The 24445-nt window shown below is 36.5% G+C and overlaps 1 protein-coding gene across 1 annotated transcript in view; it reads left to right on the plus strand.

Annotated features, from left to right (window-relative positions):
• KLHL20 (kelch like family member 20) overlaps positions 1 to 24445 on the plus strand; it is a 76805-nt gene that overhangs the window by 36843 nt on the left and 15517 nt on the right. The window contains 2 exon segments of the mRNA XM_044005030.1: positions 13181 to 13296; positions 22202 to 22385. Of these exon segments, the coding sequence (XP_043860965.1) occupies positions 13181 to 13296; positions 22202 to 22385 (300 nt within the window).

The raw sequence follows: 24445 nt of genomic DNA on the forward strand, positions 1-24445 counted from the left end.
AATTTTGGGTTTGAAGAGAATTCTCTGCTAATCTCTGATAATATAATTTTCTTAGGATGAATTAAAAAGTGATGCTCCTAGCCCTTGTACTAGTAAACAATTTTCACTCATTCAAACATTTCATTCATTCAGCAAACATTTATGAAGCTATGTAGCTGAATTGAGTCCAGCCTTCAGGCTTCCACTCACATCATCATTTGCCAGCAGTCTTAGAACCATAAGAAATCCTGAATTTCAAGCAACTATAGGTGGTAGAGGTTCTGTTCCAGAGGAGATCCACATCCATTAGAGATCTCAGACTTAAAGGTGCCAGAAGCACTAGAGCCTGCTCTAAAAGAGACTGACATCTGTTAGAGATCCAGAGCATGCAGGTGCCCAAGTTATTAGAGAGCTTATGATTGTAACAACGCAAGGATTTGTTCTATAACTAGAATGTTGTCTAGGTGTTCCTTCTCTCTTGCCATCTTAGAATATGGCTATATAGCTGGAGTTGCCCTGAAGGGGATAAAGTTCCATCAGAGAGCCTGAGCCTCAGGCAGCATAGGTATCCTAGTAGAGGAATCAAAACTGGAGGATCAAGTGCTTGCTCTCCATACAGGGTATTTCCTGTGTCTCATTCCCCATAATATCAGAATCAGGGTATGGTGCTAGCACAGGGAGTAGCATAGTGCAACCCGGAGAAGCCAATACCAGTCATTCATTGACTCTTAGACAGACCTCCCTGCCATATCCACCTGCTACCTATAGCTCCTGAGTATTTGGAATTGACCCGCCATGAAAGTTGGAGCTACTTCCCCCACACTGAATGTTTCCTCATCACAGAAGGGCGGAGCTATAATCAAATTAATCTTTTCCCACCCTCTGGCAAGCAAACTTCCTGTTTCTGTCACTCATTATGCCTGTGATTCTGTCACTGATTCAGTCAGTTATGCAGAAATCCTTTCTACCAGACATGTATCCTTGTACTCTCGTCCCTGTCCATCTCATCTCTCTTCTTCCACAATTCGTATCCTGCTCCATCACGGCTTCTGAAATTCTTGTTATTAAGAGAAGTTAACAACACCCCCTTCATCTTTATTTTCTTCTCCTCACACATTTCCATTTTCTGTTGGTAATGCAAACTCGAATCGCTGTCGTATACTGAGTGCTCCTTCTCTCACAACTCCTGACATACTAGAAGAGTAGACATTCATTGCCACTGCATATGATTGGTTTGCCACCATTTGAAGCACTCATCAACTTCTTAGAGATGTAGTCCAATCTATATCATCTATATCATGCCTTTCAGGTCATTCTCCCTCCTTTCTCAAAGTTCTTAATTTGGCTCTCAATCTTCCACTCAACCCCAACCCCTGCCTTTAACCCCCTGGAAACTTAAATGTATAATTTAGTATCCCCTTGAACACAGTGGCATTCCAATTTAAGGTATCTTAGTGTCATTTAAAAAAAAAAAACTGCATTTGAAGTCTGAGAACCTAGGCCTACATCTAGCTCCTAGGAAAAGCCATCTTCATTATTCCTCAACCATTTGTATCATTTCAGAACCTACCGCCTCAACTGAAATTCTCTCCTCTAAGGTTACCATTGCTCTCTTAAATATCACACATGAAATCCTTTAATATGAAGCAGTGTGGTGCTTATTTTTACTTCACCTCTTTTATACATTTTGCTTCTATGATTCCTCTGTCTTTTGGTTTACCTGTTTGACTCTTCCTTTGTCTTCTTTAAATTCTTAAAAATTTCTTTCTTCTTCTTTCGTTTTTTTTTTTTTAGTGAGGCAATTGGGTTAAGACACTTGCCCAGGGTCACCACAGCTAGTAAATGTTAAGTGTCTGAGGCCAGATTTGAACTCAAGTACTCCTCATCCAGGGCTGGTGCTCTATCCACTGTGCCACCTAGCTGCCCCTAAAACTTTCTTTTTTATTATAAACTTAGCAAAGAACATTTCAGTACAAAAGAAAAATGGAAAAGATTGTAAATGAAGTTTCTATTATTTAATTTTTAAAACAAATTTTAAATTTAACGACAGTAATGATAAAACTTCACTGTCTTTAACATTTTCCTGAATTCCTTTCTGCTTTCTTCTGTGATTTTTAATGTTTTCCTTGAGGGCTTTTCCTGATTTCTTCCCTTTTTTTCTTTCTTTTCTTTTTTTTTTTTTGGTAAACACTGTCACCGTACCCACCAACTCTCCTCCCCTACATAGAAAGCTCTCTTTGTAACAACTATATATAGTCAAGAAAACAACAATTAACCTCTTTGTGTCAGAAAACGTATGTCTCATTCTCCACCTCTAGTTCATCTTCTCTCTTCCAAGAAGTTGAAAAACTTGCTTCATCATACATCTTCTTAAGTCATGATTAATCACTGCAACATTCTCCTTTCTTTGATCATCATCCATTTCCCACTCACTAAGCTTGTGTTCCCTATAAAAGTCTCTGTCTTAGGCCCTTTTTTCCTCTCTCTATACTTTTTTAAAGATTTTTTTTTCCAATCTTAATAGTACTTTATTTTTTTTTCCAGTTAAATGTAAAGATAGTTTTCAACATTTGTTTTTATAACATTTTGAGTTCCACATTTTTGTCCCTCACTCTGTTCTCTCCCTTCTCCCCAAAACAGAAAGAAATCTGATATAGGTTAGATATCTCTCTATACTTTCTTGATGTCTTATTAACTCTCATGGGTTCTACCATCCTCTCTATATAGATGATACCTTCTATATATTAGCCATCCTCTGTTTCCTGAGTTCAGTCCCATATCACTAGCATGGATATCTTCAGTTGCCTGTCCCACAGGCCATCTCCAGCTCGGTTGTCCAAACAGAATTCATTTTCCCAATTTGATGCCCCTTCAACATTCACCATTTCTGCTAAGAGCACAATAATTCTTCACATATCAAGGTTCCCAACCTCAGATTCTTTCTTAACACTTCCTTTCTTATCCCCCCTCATATATTTCAGTTGCTTAGGCCTAATTAATGTTGCCTCTCACATTCTTCTTCCCCTTTTTTTTCATATATATAGCCAGTACATAGTTAATACCTTCATCACCTCTCACCTGGATTATTGCAATAATAATTTCCTAGTTGGTCTTCCTGATTCAAAAATTCTTCTTTCACTCAATCTGCCCTCTACCCAGATGCCAAATTTGTATTCCTAAAATACATCTGATTAATTAAATCATACCTATGGCCAGGAATCTTCATTGACTTACCATTTCTTCTCATGGGTTACCGCAGCACTCTTTTGGGATCATAATCTATCTCCTGCCAATGGCTGGTTCACTCCCTAACCTTGCATTTTACTACCTTGTATTTACTTTGCATTTATTCTTTATAGAATATTCAAAACGTAAGTTCCTTGCAATTGGGAATTCTTTCTTTTTACTCATCTTCCTAGTCCCTAACACACAGCAGGTACATACTTGTTGGTTCATTAATATATTTATATTTGTATTTGTACATGTTATCTTCTGCAATAAAATATCAGCCCCTTAAATGTAGGGATTGTTTCTTTGTATTTATATGCACATTGCCTTACACAGTGCCTTGCATGTAGTAGGTGCTTAACAAATGCTTGTTGTATGATTGATTTTGTATAAAATAACAACCTCAACAAATCACCAAATTGGAAATTCTGAAAATCAAAGGAGAGATTAATAAAATTGAAAATAAGAAAACCATTGAATTAATAAATAAAACTAGATACTTGTTTTATGAAAAAAACAATAAAATAGATAAACCATTGGTTAATTTGATCAAAAAAAGGAAAGAAGATAACCAAATTACTAGTATCACAAATAAAAGGGGAGAACTCACCCCCATTGAAGAAGAAATTAAGACAATTATTAGGGACTATTTTGCCCAGTTATATACCAATAAATTTGACAATATAAATGGAATGAATGAATATCTACAAAAATATAAATTACCCAGATTAGCAGAAGAAGAAATAAAATATTTAAATAACCCAATTTTTCAAAAATGAAATTGAACAAGCCAATGAACTTCGTAAGAAAAATCCCTAGGACCAGATGGATTCTCAAGTGAATTCTATCAAACATTTAAAGAACAATTAATCCCAATACTATATAAATTATTTGAAAAATAAATGAAGAAGGAATCCTACCAAATTCCTTTTATGAGACAAATATGGTGCTGATACCAAAACCAGGAAGAGCCAAAACAGAGAAAGAAAAGTCTAGACCAATCTTGCTAATAAATATTGACGCAAAATTTCTAAACAAAATACTAGCAAAAAGATTACAGCTATACATCACAAGGATCATACACTATGACCAAGTGGAATTTATACCAGGAATGCAGGGCTGGTTCAATATTAGGAAAACTATCAACATAATTGACAATGTCAATAATAAAAGCAACAGAAATCATATGATTATCTCAGTAGATGCAGAAAATACAGCACCCATTCTTATTAAAAACACTACAGAGCATAAGAATAAAAGGAGCTTACCTTAAAATAAGTACTATTTATCTAAAACCATCAGCAAGCATTATCTGTAATGGGGATAGGAATTAGAATATGGAATGAGGAAACAAAACTATTACTCTTTGCAGGTGATATGATTTTCTACTTAGAAAATCCTAGCAAGTCAACTAAAAAGCTACTTGAAGTTATTAACAACTTTAGCAAAGTTGCAGGATACAAAATAAAACCACATAAATCATTAGCATTTCTACATATTACCAATAAAATAAAGCAACAACAGATAGAGAAATTCCATTTAAAATAATTGTGGCCAATATAAAATATTTGGAAGTCTACTTCCCAAGACAAACACAGCAATTATTTGACCAGAACTATAAAATACTTTTCACAGAAATAGTCAGATCCACACAATTGGAAAAATATTAATTGCTCATGGGTAGGCAGAGCCAAAATAATAAAAATTACAATCCTACCTAAGTTAATTTATTTATTTAGTGCTATACCCATCAAACTATCAAAAAAAATACTTTATAGAGCTAGAAAAAATATTAACAAAATTCATCTGGAAAAACAAAAGTTCAAGGATATCATGAGGCTCAAAGGAAAAAAAATACAGAACAAGGTGCTCTAGCAGTACCAGACCTCAAATTGTATTGTAAAGTGGTAATTATCAAAATAATCTGGTTCTGGTTAAGAAATAGAGAGGTAGGGGCAGCTAGGTGGCGCAGTGGATAGAGCACTGACCCTGGAGTGAGGAGTACCTGAGTTCAAATCCGGCCTCAGACACTTAACACTTACTAGCTGTGTGACCCTAAGCAAGTCCCAATTGCCTCACAGAAAGAAAGGAAGAAATAGAGAGGTAGATCAGCAGAATAGAATAGATAGAAATCATACTATAGTAAACGACTGTAGTAATCTAGTATATGATAAACCCAAAGATCCAAGCTTTTGGAACAAAAACTCATTATTTGCCAAAAACTGCTAGGAAAACTGGAAAACAGTATGGCAGAAACTAGGTAAAGACCAACATCTCACACCATATACTAAAATAAGGTCAAAATGGGTACATTAGGGGCAGCTAGGTGGCACAGTGGATAGAGCACTGGCCCTGAAGTCAGGAGTACCTGAATTCAAATCCAGCCTTAGACACTTGACATTTACTAGCTGTGTGACCCTGGGCAAGTCACTTAACCCCAGTTGCCTCATAAAAAAAATTTTTTTAAATGGGTACATTATTTACACATAAAGGATGATAACATAAGAAAATTAAGAGAGTATGAAATTGTTTGTGTGTCAGATTTATGGGCAGAGGAAGAATTTAGGACTGAAGAAGATATACAGAGTGTGAGAATTGGAATGACACTCCCTGCTGGGAGGGACATCGTGAGCCCTGGCCTGAAAAGAAATCATGTGACTTTGGCATCTGGAAGTGATGTCTGCTGCCTGTGGATCCTATCAATCAGTGTTACCAGCCAATTAGATTGGAGCTGTGTGTGTGCACAGCCCTGTTTCTGGTTTCATAGGAGGCTTCTGGGGAAAGGGCAAAGGAGCAAGGCCCTTTTGTGTCTGGACGGGGTCTTGGTGGCAGAGACAGTCAGGATAGAGAGAGTAGACAGATCTCATACTTTATCCACGTGTTTCTCTTTACTAAACCCTAATATACTCTTTACTGGGGGTGGGTGTCTGTTTTTTGGTTTGGGGGGGGTTTTGTTTGTTTTTGGTGAGGCAATTGGAGTTAAATGACTTGCCCAGGGTCACACAGCTAGTAAGTGTCAAGTGTCTCAGGCTGGATTTGAACTCAGGTCCTCCTGACTCCAGAGCCAGTGCTCTATCCACTGTGCCACCTAGCTGCCCCCTAATATACTTTAATAAATACTTAATGTCCAAAGATTTGGTGCTATACGTTTCTAATTTAAGGCGACCATTCATTAGATTTTAGACATCACAGCTAGAATTTTAGACTTTACACAGAGCAAAACAAAATGTAAACTAGATAATTTTGATTTTATAAGATTAAAAAGCTTTTGCATAGGGGGCAGCTAGGTGGCTCAGTGGATAAAGCACCAGCCCTGGATTCAGGCATACCTGAATTCAAATCCAGCCTCAGACACTTGATACTTACTAGCTGTGTGACCCTGGGCAAGTCACTTAACCCCAATTGCCTCAGTAAAAAAAAAAAAAAGAAAGAAACCTTTTGCATAAACAAAACTAATGTAAACAAGATTACAAGGGAAGCAGAAAACTGGGAAAGAATTTTTGAAACAAGTATCTCTGATAAAGGCCTCATTTCTCAAATATATAGAGAACTGAGTCAAATTTATAAAAATACAAGTCATTCTCCAGTTGATAAATGGTTGAAGGATATGAAAAGGCAGTTTTGAGACAAAGAAATCCAAGCTGTTTATAATCATATTTTTTAAATGCTCTAGATCGGGGCAGCTAGGTGGCGCAGTGGATAGAGCACCAGCCCTAGATTCAGGAGGACCTGAGTTCAAATCCGGCTTCAGACATTTTACACACTTACTAGCTGTGTGGCCCTGGGCAAGTCACTTAACCCCAATTGCCTCACCAAAAAACAAAACCAAAAAAAAAATGCTCTAGATCACTGTTGATCAGAGAAATGCAAATTAAAACAACTCTGAGGTATCATCTCACACTTACCAGAGTAGCACATATCAGACATTTGACACTTACTAGCTGTGTGACACTGGGAAAGTCACTTAACCCTCAGAAAAAGAAAAGAAAAGAAATGATAAGCAGGATGATTTCAGAAAGGCCTGGAAAGACTTGTATGAACTGATATATGATGAAGTAAACAAAACCAAGAGAACACTGTGCACAGAGACAGCAATATTGTTTGACAAAGAACTGTGAATGACTTGGCTTTTCTCAACAGTACAATGATCCAAGACAATCCCAAAGGACTATTGATGAAATATACTGTCTACCTCCAAAGAAAGAACTGATATTGATGGAACAGACTGAAGCATGCTATTTTTCACTTTCATTTTTGTTCTTTTAATCAAGTTTTCTTGTACAAAATGCCAAATATGGCAATACTTTGCATAATCATACATGTATAACCTATATCTGATTGCTTGCCACTGTTAAGGGCTAAAATTCTAGCTAGACTGTCTAAAATCTAATGAGTGGTTGCCAATAAATTATAAGCTTAGCAAGAGTTAGACTTTTAAGCATTTATTAAGGAGAATAAGAATTTGGTAAAGAGAGAAGGAAAGGCCTAGATTCCTATCTTTAAAGGGAGAGCACATTTCTAGCTCCGCTCTCCACCAGAGTTCCAAGGAAAGAGCCTGAGACCGAGTGCCAGTCTCTTCCTTCTTCCTCCCACTAGCCAACGTCACTTCCTGATGCCCAAAGAAAAGACTCCTGTTCTTGCCCTCAAAGACCTTTGCTTCATGGGCGGAACTCTTCTACAGTAAGTCTCCAGCAGGTGGCGTCATTCCAATCGTTACACCACCTGAGTGGGGATTAAAAATTGAAACTCAAAACTATAAATAAAAATGTTTATTACATAAAAAATAAATAAACAGCTGTGGGAAAAACCAAAAATATATTTTTATAAATGAGAGGAGAGCACTAAAGAAAAAAATGAAAAGGAAATGAGAAACATGGAAGAAGGAATTGGAAAGCAAATTAGCATTGTGATTAGAATCAACCAAATAAAAGCCAATGACTTCATGAAGCAGCAAGAAATATTAAGTCAAAAGGCTAAAAAATTAGTAGAAAGCATAAAGCATCATAGCAAAAGCAAATAATCCGAAAAACAGATCAAGGAGAAGAAATTTTAAGAATTATTGGAGTACTTGGAATACCTTGACAAAAAAAAAAGGGATTAGACATATTTCAAGAGATGTTAAAATGACTAGATCTCTTAAAAGCAGAGAGGAAAGTGGATATAGAATCTACAGTCACCATCTGAAAGAAAAAGTTCAAAATGAAAACACCTGGGAACATCATAGCCAAAATCTAGAGCTTCCAGGTTAAAAAAAAAAAATACTTCAAGCAACCAGAAAGAAAGAATTCAAGTATTGAAGAGACACAGGATCACACATGATTTATTTAACAGCCACCATTATGAAGGAGCAGAGAGCTTAGAATATGATATTCCAGAAGGCAAAAGATTACAAGCAAGAATAGTTTATCTAGTAAAACTAAGTATAATTCTACGGGGGTTGGGTGTTGGGGCAGAAATGGATGTTTAATAAAATAGAGGAATTCCAAGCATTCCTGATAAAGACCAAAGCTATGGAAAAATTTTGAACATCAAAAATAGGAATGAAGAGAAACATAAAAAGACAAACATGAATGAAAAATTATAAATGACTAAACAAGGATAAACTCCCAGGAGATGATACATGTGTCTTCTCAGCCCTATTATAATCAGTAGTGATGGAGGGAATCTACTTAGAGAGAGGGCCTAAGAGTGGTTCTGTTAAGTCTTAATCATCTTAAAGAACAATGAAAAGAGGGGAAGAGGAATACACTAAGGCAAAGGAAAGGTAGGTTAGGAAAATTATCTCACATTAATCAAAATGCACAAGTAAAGTCTGTACAAACAGGGAGAAAGGGGGAGGGGCTGACACTTGAACCTCATTCTCATCTGAACTGGTGAAAGGAGAGAAGAACACACACATACACACACATATAAAATACATTCTGCTCAACAAGGAAATAGAGAAGGGAGAATTGGAAGGAATTTGTTCTAAATAAAATAACCTCTATCTAAATAAATACAGACATTTATAGTTCTTTTTGAGGTGTCAAAAATGGTAATTTGAAGGCATTTCTATCACCTGGGGAATGGCTGAACAAGTTATGGTACATAAAGGAATACTATTTTGCAATAAAAAATGATGAAGGGGATGTTTTCAGAGAAACCTTAGAAGATTTATATGAACTCCTGTAGAGTGAAGTGGGAAAAATAAGAACAACAATTTATACAATGACAACAATATCATAAAGACAAATAACTTTGATAAACTTTAGAATTCTACTCATTGTAATGACCAACCATCATTCAAGAGGGCCAATGGTGAAACATGCTGCCTACCTCCTGATAGAGATGTGTAAGGCCCAGGGTATAGAATGAGGCATATGTTTTACATATATTTATTTATATTTATATGTACACGTAGATATATATACACACATGTACATGCATGTGTGTATATAGGTATGTATGTATATGCATTTATATGTATTATGTATATACTTTTTGTTTTGCTTGACTATACATGTTTGTAACAGGGTTTTGTTCTTTTGTTTTTAATTTGTGGGATTGGGGGGGAAGAGAAAGCAAATTGTTGATTGAAAAAAAAATAAAGTTTAAATTTTAAGAAACAGAGTTCTACTACCTCACACCTATCAGAGCTAATGTGACAGAAAAGAAAAATGACATGTTGATGGGGATGTGGAAAAATTGGCATATATTTAATGCATTGCTGGTAGAGTTGTGAACTGACCCAACCATTCTAGAAAGCAATTTGGTACTATGCCCAAAGAGCTATAGTATTGTGCATACCTTCTGACACAGCAATACCACTACTAGGTCTATATCCCAAAGAGATCACAAAAATGTTTATAGCAACTCTTTCTGTGGTGGCAAAGAATTGAAAATTGAGGGGGTGCCCATCAGTTAGGGAATGGCTGAACAAGTGGAATAGGATTGTGATGGAATACTATTATGGTTTAAGAAATGTCAAGTTGGATGGTTTCAGAAAAACTTAGGAAGACATGAACTAATGCAAAGTGAAATGAGCATAACCAGGAGAACATTATACATGGTAATAACAGCAAAATTGTACGATGATCAACTGTGAATGACTTCGCTTTTCTGAGCAATACTATGATTCAAGACAATTTCAAAGAATGAAAAATGCTATCTACCTCCAAAGAAAAAACTGATGGAGTCTGAATGCAAATTGAAACATACTTTTTTGTTTACTTTCTTTATTTTCCTTTGTTTTCTTTTGCAGTATGGCTAATATGGAATGTATTTTGCCTCACTTCACATGTATAATATTGTTCAAATTGCTTGCCTTCTTGAGGAGGGGAGAGGAAGGAGGGAGGGAAAGAACTTGTAACTCAAAATTTTTAAAACACATTACCAAAAAAATTTTTTACATGTAATTAAGAAAAATAAAGAAAAGAAAAAAAGAAAAATAGAGTTCTTCACACTTTGGCTCCCACTTAACCTTTCCACACTTAATTTATATCACCCTCCTTAGTGTACTCTTATCTTCCAACCAGATTAGCCTACTAGAGTTTCCCAAATTTGATATTCCATATCATTTCTATGCTTTAGCACAGGCTATCCTATTACTCCTCCCTACCCCCCATTACTAGACTTCAGTTCTTCTATACTTTAATCTCTTAGAATCCTTAGTTTCCTTCAAGATGCAGTGCAGATGCTGTGTCCTATGAGAAGCCTTTCCTAATGCCTCTTCCCATTCCCAAAGTGTAAGTACTCTTTCTTTCCTTAAATTAAGTTGTATTTTAGAAAAACAGGAAATGGGCAGGGAGAGAGATTTTTGCAACAAGATCTGATTTGAGAGAGAGATGGAACTGAGTCACAATTGCAAGAACCATTCTCCAGCTGATAAATGGTCAAAGGATATGAATCGGCAGTTTTCAGCAGAAGAAATCCAAACTATCAATAGCCATATAAAAAATTCTCTGAATCACAAATAATTTGAAAAATGCAAATTAAAACAACTTGAGGTACCACCTCTCCCACATCAGTTCTGGGTCTCAGATCCAGGGCAGGACTGAAAAGGGTGCCATTACAGGGAAAAGCATTCCCAGGTATAAAGGCCCTGTACTGTGTTTAAAAAAAAAAAAAGTAAGTTTAAAATGATTTTATAAGTGGAATGACAGTGCTAGAGGAGAAAAAAATTGAAAAATAAATGAGAACAATAGAAACAAGTATTGGAATGGCAATTGGCAAAAAAGGTACAAAACCTCACCCAAGCAATAAAGTCCCTGAAAATTAGAATGAACCAAATAGAAGGCAATGACTTCATGAAGAAACAAGAAATATTAAAACAGAGTCAAAATGCTGGGGGAAAATAGAAAAAAATGCAAGGTATCTCATAGCAAAAACAATTGACCCTGGAAAACAGATCAAGGAGAAAAAAATTAAGAATCATCAGGACTATCTGATTGTCATCACACACACACACACACACAAAAGCCTAAAACATACCTGTTTCAAGACATCTTAAAACTACCCTAACAATCTAAGGGTAACACTCTGTTTTGTACCCCGTTTTGTTATGGAAGTGCTTGTTTTATTTCTTAAGTTCAGAATAAAATAAAATTTTATATTAATATTATAACTATATAACCATTCTATATTTTATGAATATATTTAATAAATATTCCATAATAAATATGTTAATATACTTATGTAAATAAGTAAGTAAATTCTCAAGTTCAGAATAAAATAAATAAATGAGATCTACCCAGATGTCCTAGAACCAGAGGGCAAAGTAGAAAAAGAAAGAATCCATTGGTCACCCCCTTGAAAGAAACCCCAAAATGAAAGTTCCTAGGCACATCATAGCCAAAATCCAAAGCTTTCAAGTCAAAGAATACTGTATGCAACCAGAAAGAGAGATTTCAAAAACCATAGCACACATGATTTAGTAGCCACCACTACTATGAAGGACAGAGAGGTTGGTATATAGTGTTCCAAAAGGCAAAAGATAATGGACTTACAACCAAGAATAATTTACCAATCAAAACTAGGTATAATGTTGCAGGGGGAAAAGTAGACTTTTAATGAAATAGAAGAATTCCAAGCATTCCTGATGAAAAGACCAGACACACAGAGTTAGGTACAGAAATACATTTCACTCATCAGCGAAATATAAAGGAAAGAGTGGAAAGAAGGGGATAAGGGGTGGGTAGTGGGAGAATAACTTAGGGAGAGGGTAGCTTAAGAGGATGAATTAATGTTAAGTAAACAAAGGATTTACAAAAATATAGCTCTTCCACGTGGCAAAGAATGGAAATTTATGGGAGTACTCATAAATTGGGAAGGGGATGTTATGGTATGTAATGGGATAGAGTACTATTATGCTGAATTCTTATCACCATAGTGAACAACCAAGGTTCCAAAGGACTGCCAATGAAATATGCTATCCATCTCATGATAGAGATGAAGGAGTCAGAATGCAAAATGAGACAAATTTCTTTTGGATAAGGCCAATATGAAAATGTGTTTCAATTGACTATATATTTGTAAAGGGTTTTGTTTTTCTTGTCATCTCATGGTGGGGCAAGGGACAGTGAGGAGGTAGATCCTGACTGATTAAAATAAATAAACAATATTTCAAAAAAAGAAAAACTAACTATACAGACATGGCGAGCGGTATTGCACATATAGCACAACCATATTTGGTTTCTTGTTAATGCACCTTTTGTCCCAAACAAAAAAAGGTTTAGGCCTTTTAAATTTAGAAAGGTTTATATTCATATTCCAGGCTAAAGCTGAACTGAAAAAGTGGATTAATAATAAAAATAATAACTAATTCACAACTCATAGTGTGATATGCTATTGTTCTTATCTTCTTTGATAATAGCTGGCATTTGTAACTTAGTTTTATCTATGCTTAATGCTTTTTATCAAATTACATTCCTAAACTATGTTAAAGCTTAACAGTGTTACACAGACCTCTAAAATAAAGTTTTATTTCTTTTCAAAGAGACCTGGTGGATGAAGCTAAAAATTACCTTTTATTGCCGCAAGAACGACCACTAATGCAAGGACCAAGGACACGTCCACGAAAGCCTATTCGATGTGGCGAGGTACTATTTGCAGGTTTGTGTCCAATGTTCTTGGCTGTGTGATCAGCATTGAGATATTTGTGTGTGCATGTGTGCGTGCCCATTATTATAAAAACTCCTATGATTCAAAGGTAGTGTTAGACAAAAGACTGGCTAGGTGTTCAAGCAAGGCCTCGTTCTTGGATGAATTTCCATCTTAACAAGCCGGTCTTGTCCTTTGGAATGTCAGGAATGTAGGGATGATCATGTTCTGGGTAATGAATTGACACTAACCAAATTAAAAATACAAGATTTTCCTTTACAGTATCCCCACTAAACTAGAAGTCATTTTGCCTCTGCTCAGAGACCTCCAGTAATGGGGAAATCTCTATTCTTAAATCAACCATCTCTATTCTTAAATTCAACTTTTGGAGAGTTCTAATTGTGAGGAATCTTTTCATAATATTGAAATGCTCTCTATCTCTATAACTTCCACCAATTGTGGTACACTGGAAAGAAGACTAGTTGGGAATTGAAAGATCTGGGTTGGAATCTCAGCTCTGCCACTTACAAGACCATGAGCAAGTCACTTTCTCTGGGCTTCAGTTTCTTCATCCATAAAAGAGAAAGTTGGATTAAATAATTTCCCAAGTTACCTCCTGCTCTGAATTTTTAATGCATTCCTTCATTTTTCTTCCATGTACAGCAATGCTAACATCTTTGTTTTTGGCATCGCCTACAAGTAATTCCACTTCCATGTTCAAAAACTGCCAAATGAATTATCCTTAAGCACAAGTCAGGCCATATCACTCCCTTACTCAATGACAAATGACTCCCATATCTATCACTAGGAAAAAATAGAAACTCTTTTAGTTACACATAGCATGCCATCTCTCATCTCCTTGCCTTTACACCGGCTATTTTCTGGACTTCCTCATCTCCTGCGCATTATAGAATCCTTTACTTTCTTCAAGATGCAGTTCAGTCACCATCTTCTCCATGATATCTTTCTTTATCCTTTCAAACTACTAGTACAGTTGTGTCCTAACTACTTTATATTTAGCTACCTTGCATCCATTTCACATTCAATCTCCATATATGCGTTCTACATGTTGTCTTATACAATACAATGTAAATTCCTTGAGCAGGGATTTTTCCTTTTTTTTGTCTGTATATCTAACCCCTAGCACAGTGTCCTGCCAATAGTAGGCATTTAATGCCTACCAATGCTTGTTGATTGATTGGTAAAGAAGTGGAAATAGATAGTGGATAGATACTCTTTATAGAAGTTAAGCAGGAGGAGAATTTCTAGACAATAGTATAGTTAAGGGAAAAGTTATTGCTTTTTAACATACAGGAGACTTTAATATATTTGTAAGTTGAGGGGAAAAGCCAAAAGACAAATGCTGAAGATACATCTGAGAGGGGAATAGTTAAGGGAACAAGGTAACAGAAGAGATAGGACAGATGGGGAGCTATGGCCCCAAAATTAGTCCTTCATAATAAAGGAAAAAGGCCTCATTCTCTGAGACTAAAAGGAACCAAGAGAGGATCGGTGAGGACATAGGTTAAGAGGAATATGCCAAATAGAGACATTTGCCACATAACAGACATTTATGCTCAAATGAATCTCTGAACCCATGGGCATATCAATGCAGGCCAACAAATATAACTCTTGGCCATGGAAATTTGCTTTAGGAAACCCATCCAACCTGCTACAGCCCTTTCCTCCTAATTTTCTCTTAATGTTATGAAGATACCATTGGAGAAGAGGAGTAAGCCATTAGTTAGACCTCACTCTTGCCATATTGCCATTCCATTGTTTTTGTTTATGCATTTCTTTGATGTCTATTGCTCTGCTTCTCTGAAATTCATGATTTTGTATGTGTTAGTTAACTCATTCCCACTTATCCTAAATGGTGATACTTTCAGTTTTCACTTGTTCAGAGACTAGAGTAATACATGTCTCTCAACCACATAGCAACAATTGACATTTATATTCCACTTGCAAAGCACTGTTACATAACCTCATCTGATTCTCACTGTAACATTATGAAGTTGGTATTATTAGCATTTTATAGATGAGAGGTTAAGTGCCTTACCCAGAGTCACACAACTAAAAAAGATTTGAGGCAAGATTCTAAGTTATGTGTTTTTCTTTTTTTTTTCTTTTTTCTTTCTTTTTTTTTTTTTTTTGGTGAGGCAATTGGGGTTAAGTGACTTGCCCAGGGTCACACAGATAGTAAGTGTTAAGTGTCAGAGGCCGGATCTGAACTCAGGTCCTCCTGAATCCAGGGCCGGTGCTCTATCCACTGTGACACCTAGCTGCCCCCTAAGTTATGTCTTATTGATTCCAAATCCTGTGCTTTGTTCACTATATCTTGCAACAGCACAAAATACCATTAAATAGTATATTATAAAGAATATGCTTAATAAATGCTTGTTGTGAATGGATTAATTAAACAAAACCTCACTTCCATAATTTTTTCAACTCTGTCCAGGATGATCTGCTGTTTCACTTTGCAACTACTTGGACTAAAATATAATACTCTTCCAAATATATTTCGAAGTGATATTTGTTAATATAAAACCTTTAACTTCTGTGTCACCACTCTGATTTAGAGCTAGAAAGGACCTTAGAGATAACTCCTTGTGTTTTTAAGCCCCAAGATACCAATGGTTTCATGGCTCCCTCTTGGTAGAAGGCTTCTGTTTATTTGTTTTTCCATTTTCCTATTGGTTGTATTCTTTCCTCTGAAGAAAACAGTGGGTACCTTCTCTCATGAAAGTGATGGTTCTTTCTAGTAATAGCTTCTTCTTTTTTTTTTTTTTTTTTTTTTTGCGTGGCAATGAGGGTTAAGTGACTTCCCCAGTCACACAGCTAGTGTCAATTATCAGATCCTCCTGAATCCAGGGCTGGTGCTTTATCCACTGTGCCACCTAGCTGCCCTCTAGTAATAGCTTCTTTTTTTTTTTCCTCTAGTAATAACTTCTTAACAGAAACTTCTTGGCTGCTTCAATACTTTGGTTTTTATACAAAGGTGAAATCTCTTTAGGTTGTTTAAAATTCTGTATCATTGAGATAAGCTTCTTCTTGTCACACCATTTTTCTTTACCTTCTGATTTTATAAGATTTTTTCTTGTTATAATGCTGTCCTCTCCTTCTGTCTCCTGGCACAATGGGGATAGATTTTCTTTCCAAAAATAAAATAAAATAAATGATATTTTCCTGTAGTGACCCCTCCATTTTTTCTCTTTCCTTTTCACCTTTCATATAGGTCTCAACATTTCTTAGGGGAGATAATTGATATTAAATTGTCTCCCTCTGTCCCTCCTCCACTGTCCTTAGAGAATATATTCCATTCCCCTTATAACAATGTTCCTTTTACTCTTATTTCTAATACCAAACTGTTAATCATTAATTTATCATTCACTGAATTTCCCAGCCTTCCAATGTTCAAATATTTCATCAGCTCTGAATACAGATGACTCTGCTCTAGCTGTAATTTCTCTCCCAAAGTCCAAGTCCACATCACCAACTAGTCTTATAGACATCTCAAATTCAACATGTCCAAAACAAAATTCATTTTACTCTTTGTTAAACCCATTCCTCCCTCCTCCTAACTTCCCAGTTTTTTCCTGAGGGCACCACTATGCATATAGTTACCTATATTCGAAATCTCAGAGCCCTACTAAACTATTCACTCACCCTTCCCCACCCCCCACCCCTCACATCCGGTCACTTGCCAAGTCTTGTTCACTCACATCTATCCACCCCAGACATTTTATTCAAAACTGACCTCAAAAAGATTCCCTCCCTCTACCCTGCCTTTAGTTTGTTTGGTTTTTTTAATGTTGCTTTGGGGCTAACCTTTCCTGATTGATGAGTGAATACAAACTCACCTCATCCACTCTATCTGGCCCCAGAGAACACTTAACACCTGTGCACTATCCCAAACATTTTGCCACATATCCTCCCCATTCTTTTCCACTTCTTGCTCTGGAAACACTAATCAAATCAGTACTACTCTTGCTTCTGGAAGAGATGACATTTTACTGCCATTTGACTCCCCTCCATTCCTGCGGCTTCCTAGACCAAAACCACCCTCCCTAGCCTTGACTCCCATGTATGTGTTGTCTCCCCCATTTAGATACTAGCACCTTGATGGCAAAGACTGTCTCACTTTTTTATTTATATCCCCAGCACCTAGGATAATGCATCTTACATAGTAGGTACTTAATAAATGTTTTTTCATTCATTCATTCATTCTACCTCCACAATGTATCCTAGATTTGTTCCCTCTCTCCACTCACACAGCCATCACTGTAGTTCTGGCCTTCATCACCTGTCACCTTTACTATTGCAAGTCTCCTAATTGGACCCCCAACTTTTTGATTAATCTTCCCTATAGTTTCCAAAATAATGTTTCTTAAGTTCATCTGACCAAATCACTCCCCTGCTAGAAAATCTTTTGTGACTCTCTGTTGCCTCTAACATAAAAATTACTCAACATGATGTTTAAAGCATTTTACAAAGCCTATCTTTCTAGGCTTCTGTTTTCCTTTTCACACTCATCTCTTGCAAGTCAGGAGCTTTCTCCTCTTTGGTACATCTCAAGACCTCCTGACACCATCACCTCTTTTTTTACTCCATTCTATAATAAAGAAATTACTCTTTTCCTTGCCAAGGCCAGCCGCTTTATATGGACCCTTGATTCTCTCATCCCATCTTCTCCAGAAGTTTGTCCCCCACTATTATTCTTTCTCTAATCTTCATTTAGAGATTATCTCTGATCTAGTGATTGCTTCACTGTTGACTAAAAACAAGTTTTCCCTTTATTAAAAAAAAAAACCTCACTAGGTCTTACCATCACCACTACATATCCAGTCTTAGTCTCTCTCCTGAGTTCTTCAGTCTTTTATAATGTACTGCCTTTTGGACATTTTGAACTGACTGTGCCATGGACATCTAATACAACATGCCCAAAACAAAACTAACCATTCCCCTTCAAAGCCACCTCCTTTAGAATGCCTGAATTCCCTTAAGCCTAAATCCAGGCACCCCTTTCTACACAATACATACCTTTTTTCATTCCTCCCAATCCCCACTCCTAGCGCCTACCCTCACAAAACTATCTTGTTTTCATTGTTTTGGGGGGGGGGTTGGTTTTTTCATTGCGTACCTATTTTGTATGTCTTTATCTGTGTCCGTGTAGTCTCTCCTATTACAGAATGTAAGCTTCCTGAGAGTCCTGATTGGCTCGCTTTTTTATCTTCAGTGCCTAGAATTATGTATGGCACATAAAAGGTTCTCATTAAATGCTTATTGGTTAATTAATCATCATGGCTCAGTGTTAAGAAATCAGGATTTAAAGACAGAACCTGAGTGTGAATCCCAGTTCTGCCCCTTACTGCCTAGGTGACCTTGAGCAAATTCTTTTCTTCCTTCTTTTTCTGTCCTAAGTCTGTTCCAAAGCTACATTTGAAGTAGTTTTTTTATGAGGTAGCATCATACGTTTTTGAGTTCTGTAGCACCTTACTGAAATATTTTTCAATAATTGTATTTCATACAGATGATGAGTCTCAAAGACAGTGACTTTGGATGTATTTTGCTGTGCTGAGTATGCTATCAACACTTAGCCAACAACAACGGCACCAACAAGTTGACTAGCCCTGTTCCCGGTTATGCCATCATCCCCTACTGCTTTGGAATTCACAGTGCTTATAATGCCACTACAAAGCATTGTGAATGCTAAACATTTTTTGTTTTGTCTCCTTAGGCCATAAGAAAGTAATCTCTTTTTTGAAACTTCCTATTTCTAAATTGGTCTTTAGAAGTACAGTTTATGCAACAGTATTTGTTTAATTCTGAACCATTTCTTCCCATTGAAGTCAGTTTTTAATACTTACCTAATAAATGTTTGCCAAATTTACATTTTAAAGCTGTGCCTATTAAGGAAGCTGAATTCCACTATTGCTACTAACCATAATGTAAGCAACTGAATTACTTTTAGATTTTGCATGGCTTCCTATTTTGTAATAACTTTCTATATAAATCTCAATAGCATTTCAAGGATTAATATTTATCATCCTACTCTGAAATTTTCTTTGTCTCGTTAGTGTATTTGCTTTCCTGATTTAGTTTTTTAATAAAGTAATGGGGGCAGCTAGGTGGCACAGTGGATAGAGCATTGGCCCTGGAGTCAGGAGGACCTGAGTTCAAATCCGACCTCAGACACTTAACACTTACTAGCTGTGTGACCCTGGGCAAGTCACTTAACCCCAATTTCCTCGTATAAATGAATGAATGAATGAGTGAATGAAAATAAGGTAATGGTAGTACTAATCACTTATATTCAGATAACATTTTATATTTACAAAACACTATCTTATTTGATCCTGACCCTGTTGCTATACCCATTTCACTAATGAAGAAACTGAACTCAGGATCCAAATGACTTGCCCAAGGTCGTGTAGCTTATATTCTTCTGGGGAATATAACATATATATACTCAGATAAGTAGGTATAAAATAATTTCAAGAAAAGCTTTCTGTAGGGAGGTAGCATCTTAACTGATGTTAGAAGGAAGCAAGAAATTCTTTTTTTTTTTTTTTAGTGAGGCAATTGGGGTTAAGCAACTTGCCCAGGGTCACACAGCTAGTAAATGTTAATTGCCTGAGGGCGGATTTGAACTCAGGTACTCCTGAATCCAGGGCCGGTGCTCTATCCACGGCGGCGCCATCTAGCTGCCCCGGAAGCAAGAAATTCTTAAGGGTGGAAGTGAGGAGGGAGAACATATTAGACGATGGACAGAGATGAGATGTTGTATTCAGGAAAGGTAAAAAGCAAGAACAAAAAAAAACTAATGTATTTATTAACCTCTGTATAGGAACAAAGGGGAAGAAGCAGGTTTTTACCATCTACTCCTGCTTCTGCTTCCCTCTCCTTTTGAATATGTAAAATACTTGGGGGGTGAAAAAGTCTCAGATAAAAACTAAGCTTTATTTAAGACCATAATTGGATATTTCTTAAATAATGAAAACTCTTTTTTAAAAAAATATTTCTCATTTAAACTTGGCACTGTGGTGGCTGAGAACTGGAAATCAAAGGGATTCCCATCAATTGGGGAATAGCTGAACAAGCTGTGGTATATGATGGTGATGGAATATTATTGTGCTAAAAGAAATGACAAACAGGATGATTTCAGAAAAACCTGGAAAGACTTATACAAACTGATGCATAGCAAAGTGAACAGAATCAGGAGAATGTTGTACACAGTAACAGCAGTATTGTTTGATGAAGCACTAAAAATGACTTAGGTATTCTCAGCAATACAATGATCCAATACAATCCTAAAACGACCAGTGATGAAGCATACTATTGTTAAGGGCTAAAATTCTAGCTAGTCTGTCTAAAATATCTAATGAGTGGTCGCCAATAAATTATAAGCTTTAGCAAGAGTTAGACTTTTAAGCATTTATTAAGGAGAATAAGAATTTGGTAAAGAGAGAGAAAGGCCTAGATTCCTATCTATTAAAGGGAGAGCACATTTCTAGCTCCCTTCTCCGCCAGCGTCCCCAGGAAAGAGAGCGAGACTGAGCCCCAGTCTCTTCCTTCCTCCTCCCACTAGCCCGCGTCACTTCCTGACTCCTGGTCTTGCCCTCAAAGACCTTCCCTTCATGGGCAGAACTCTTCTACAGTAAGTATCCAGCAGGTGGCGTTATTCCAATCGTTACAGTCCCCCCTGTTGTTCCTCAAGAAACAAAATGTTTCCTTGACGGAACAGTAAAAAGAATATAATAACTATTGCTAACTAATAATATGTGAACAACAATATTGCTAACTAATAATATGTGAACAACAATATAGAAAAGGAAGACAGGAAAGTTTTGTCCAGAGGGGCGATTTTTTTTTTTGTCCTCATGAACCGACGCTTTGACATTAGTCTTGCAAAGGGAGGGCCTCTGCAGAGAATACATATTACAGATGGTGTATATTATAACAGAAAGAGAAAAAAAAACAAAAACAACAAATCAAAACTGTTCATTTAAAGTCTCTGAAAGTCTTTTCTTAGATGTCCTCTAGGTGTAGTCGTGGAATGGAAGTCTTTTCAGGGGTTGAGGTGTAGATGCTGGTAATCAGCCAGGAAAACTTCCTACAAAATTGAGCTTAACACAACTTTAAAATAGCTTTGTCAATAATCAAATCAAACAATGAAAGTTCTCAAAAACATGTCTAAGGGAATACAGAATCTTAGTTGTTAACATGTGAACATACAATAAAACAAAAAATTGAACCATTCTTTAAAATTATAATATTATTATAGTCCCCCCTTATGGAGGGTAATTGAGAAGACAATTGCTGCCAATATTAATTATTGAAAATAATTTTTATCTTTGTTTCATCAACTTTTTGCATCATCTGCCTAATTATCCTCATGCCATTATGAAGAAATTAAAATCTAATATATTGGTAACAGATGTCAAGTCAAATTCAACACTATCTACCTCCAAAGAAAGAAGTGATGATTGAACACAGATTTTTCTTTTATTTGAATCTTCTTGCACAAAATGGCTAATATGGAATGTTTTACATAATTGTACATGTATAACCTATATCTGATTGCTTATCACCTCAGAGAGCGAAGAAAGGGAGGGAAGGATAGAATTTGAAACTCAAAACTTTAAATAAAAATGTTAAAAATAATAATAATAATAGGGGCAGCTAGATGGCAAAGCGGATAGAGCACCAGCCCTGGAGTCAGGAGTACCTGAGTTCAAATCCAGCCTCAGACACTTAACACTTACTAGCTGTGTGACCCTGGGCAAGTCACTTAACCCCAATTGCCTCACTAAATAATAATAATAATAAACTTGGCACTGGGCCAATATTTTAAAACTTCTTTGTTATAAAACTACATTCTGTGTTTCTGACTCACCTTTAATTTTGTTTCCCTCAGTGGGTGGCTGGTGTAGTGGGGATGCCATTTCTAGTGTGGAACGATATGACCCACAGACCAATGAGTGGAGAATGGTAGCATCTATGAGCAAACGACGCTGTGGAGTTGGAGTCAGTGTTCTTGATGACCTTTTGTATGCAGTAGGAGGCCATGATGGATCTTCTTATCTTAACAGTGTTGAAAGGTAAGTAGTAGCAATAGGGTTTTTTTCCTCTATTAAGAAGAATAATAATAACTAATATTTATATAGCACTTACTCTGTGCCAGGCACTGTGTAAAGCACTTTATTATCATCTCATTTGAGCCCCACAGTGACACCAGGAAGGAGGTACTGTTATTATTCCTATTTTACATTTGAGGAAACTGAGGCATACAGAGATAAAGTGACTTGCCCAGGGTCATAAGCTCATAAGTGTCTGAGGCCAGATTTGAACTCAGGTCTTCCTAACTCCATGCCCAGTGCTTTATTCACTGTACCTACCACCTTGGTCCTGATTATACATATTTGATCTGAAAGCTTTCAGTCTTTACATGAATTTAGGCAGTAGATCTAACAGTTCCTACTTTAGTGTTGCTCCTATCATATTAAAATCACTAATTTTTGTGAACAGCCTTTGATTGATTGGTCTCTAAAACCTTGAACTCTGAAATTCCCCTTTCTGACTGAAACTTTCTGTGCACATGCTTTCACAGTCCCTCATTCCTCTTAAACCTATGATTTGCTCTCATTGCAATCTGCAGACCTTTACCTCTTTATCTTCCTCATCAGATCTATCAGCCCTCTTCTGGTTTCACTCACCATGATCACTCATTTCAACAATGTTTTTGTTAGTCGTCTTAGAATCTTTTGCCCCTTCAATTTTTTGCCATTTCTCAGCTGTCAGCCACCCATACCATCTCTGTTTTTTTCTGTTCATTCTTGGAGGACATAAAATATCCTGGATTAAATCTGAGTACTGTGTTGATTGGGTTCATCTGAATTCACATCGTCACTTCAATTCAACCAACACTTATTAAGTCTTCACAGTGTGCAAGGCACCATGCTAGGCACCAGAGATGCAGAAACAAAAAATGAAATAGTCCCTACCTTCCCTTCCTATCTTTATTCTCTAGAGTGAATATGTTATACTTTCCCACTCTACTCAAACCCTAAACTGTATTAGTATTCAGTAGACAAACTTCCACTTTATTGAGAATATCAAGGCCATCTCATTCAATTCTTTGCTTCTATACCTTAAAACTTATTTGAATCTTCACCCTTTCTATTCTTCCCTCCTATATCAAAGCAGTTGACCCTTCTCCTTAAAGTCAGCTCTTCTACTTTTGCTCTTGTTCCTATCCCTTCCCACCTCTTTCAAGATCAATTCAATCTGTTATTCTTTTGCAGATTCTCTTTTTTACCACCTTTTCCTCTAGCTACCTTTATTTTTCATTTTTTCCCTCTGCCTACAAACAAGTTCTTTTCTTCCCTGTCCTAAAAAACTTTCTCAGTCTTTTTCAAATTACTATGTCCTCTCTCTCCCCTCCCTCACATCACCAAACTGCTTTAAAAAAAAAAAAGAGCTTCTGTAATCTTCTTGAGTATACAACTATAACATGCCATTTTTATTCTGCAAAAGCATTTCATTATGCGAAATCAGACGATTAAAACTAAAGGGTTTATTGGGAAAATTAGATTGTGGTATGACACTCAAAAACTTTGTCAGTGACACACAGAAAAAGATAGCAACCTAATAAAAATGGTAGCATAGTTTCATATGTCTTAAATGCTTAAGAAATAAATAAACACTACAGTAAATACTGGTGGCAGAGCCTCAGGCTGCTGCTTAACCAGTTCCCTAGTTCCCACAGGGTCCAGGCTGATGGAAGTCTTGCCCAAGTCGGATATGTGACAACTTATAGGCCTCTGGAAGGAGAGGAAGGTTTGAACTGGCCCTTCTGATCTTCTTCCTTCTGCATTAGAAGATACACACTAAATATGGATGGCACTTTACTTTTCCAGAGCCCTGAAATCTGCTTGTGGAAGTGAGTACCAGAAGGGTGGTAGCTTGGAAATTACTGTGAAGTGGTGCAGTTTTCTGTAGAAAAGGTAAAAGGTACAGAAGAAATTGCACAGAAGCAAACTTGAAATTCACCTTCTTCTCAGAAATGTTCCCTAATATGTCAGTCTCATTGGAACAAATTTGCATTTCCAAAACAAGCATTTTAAGAGAACTGACTCTTTATGCAGGGTTCAAATGGATC

The sequence above is a fragment of the Dromiciops gliroides genome, chromosome 4 (assembly GCF_019393635.1).
Source record: "Dromiciops gliroides isolate mDroGli1 chromosome 4, mDroGli1.pri, whole genome shotgun sequence".
In the NCBI taxonomy this organism is placed as follows: domain Eukaryota; kingdom Metazoa; phylum Chordata; class Mammalia; order Microbiotheria; family Microbiotheriidae; genus Dromiciops; species Dromiciops gliroides.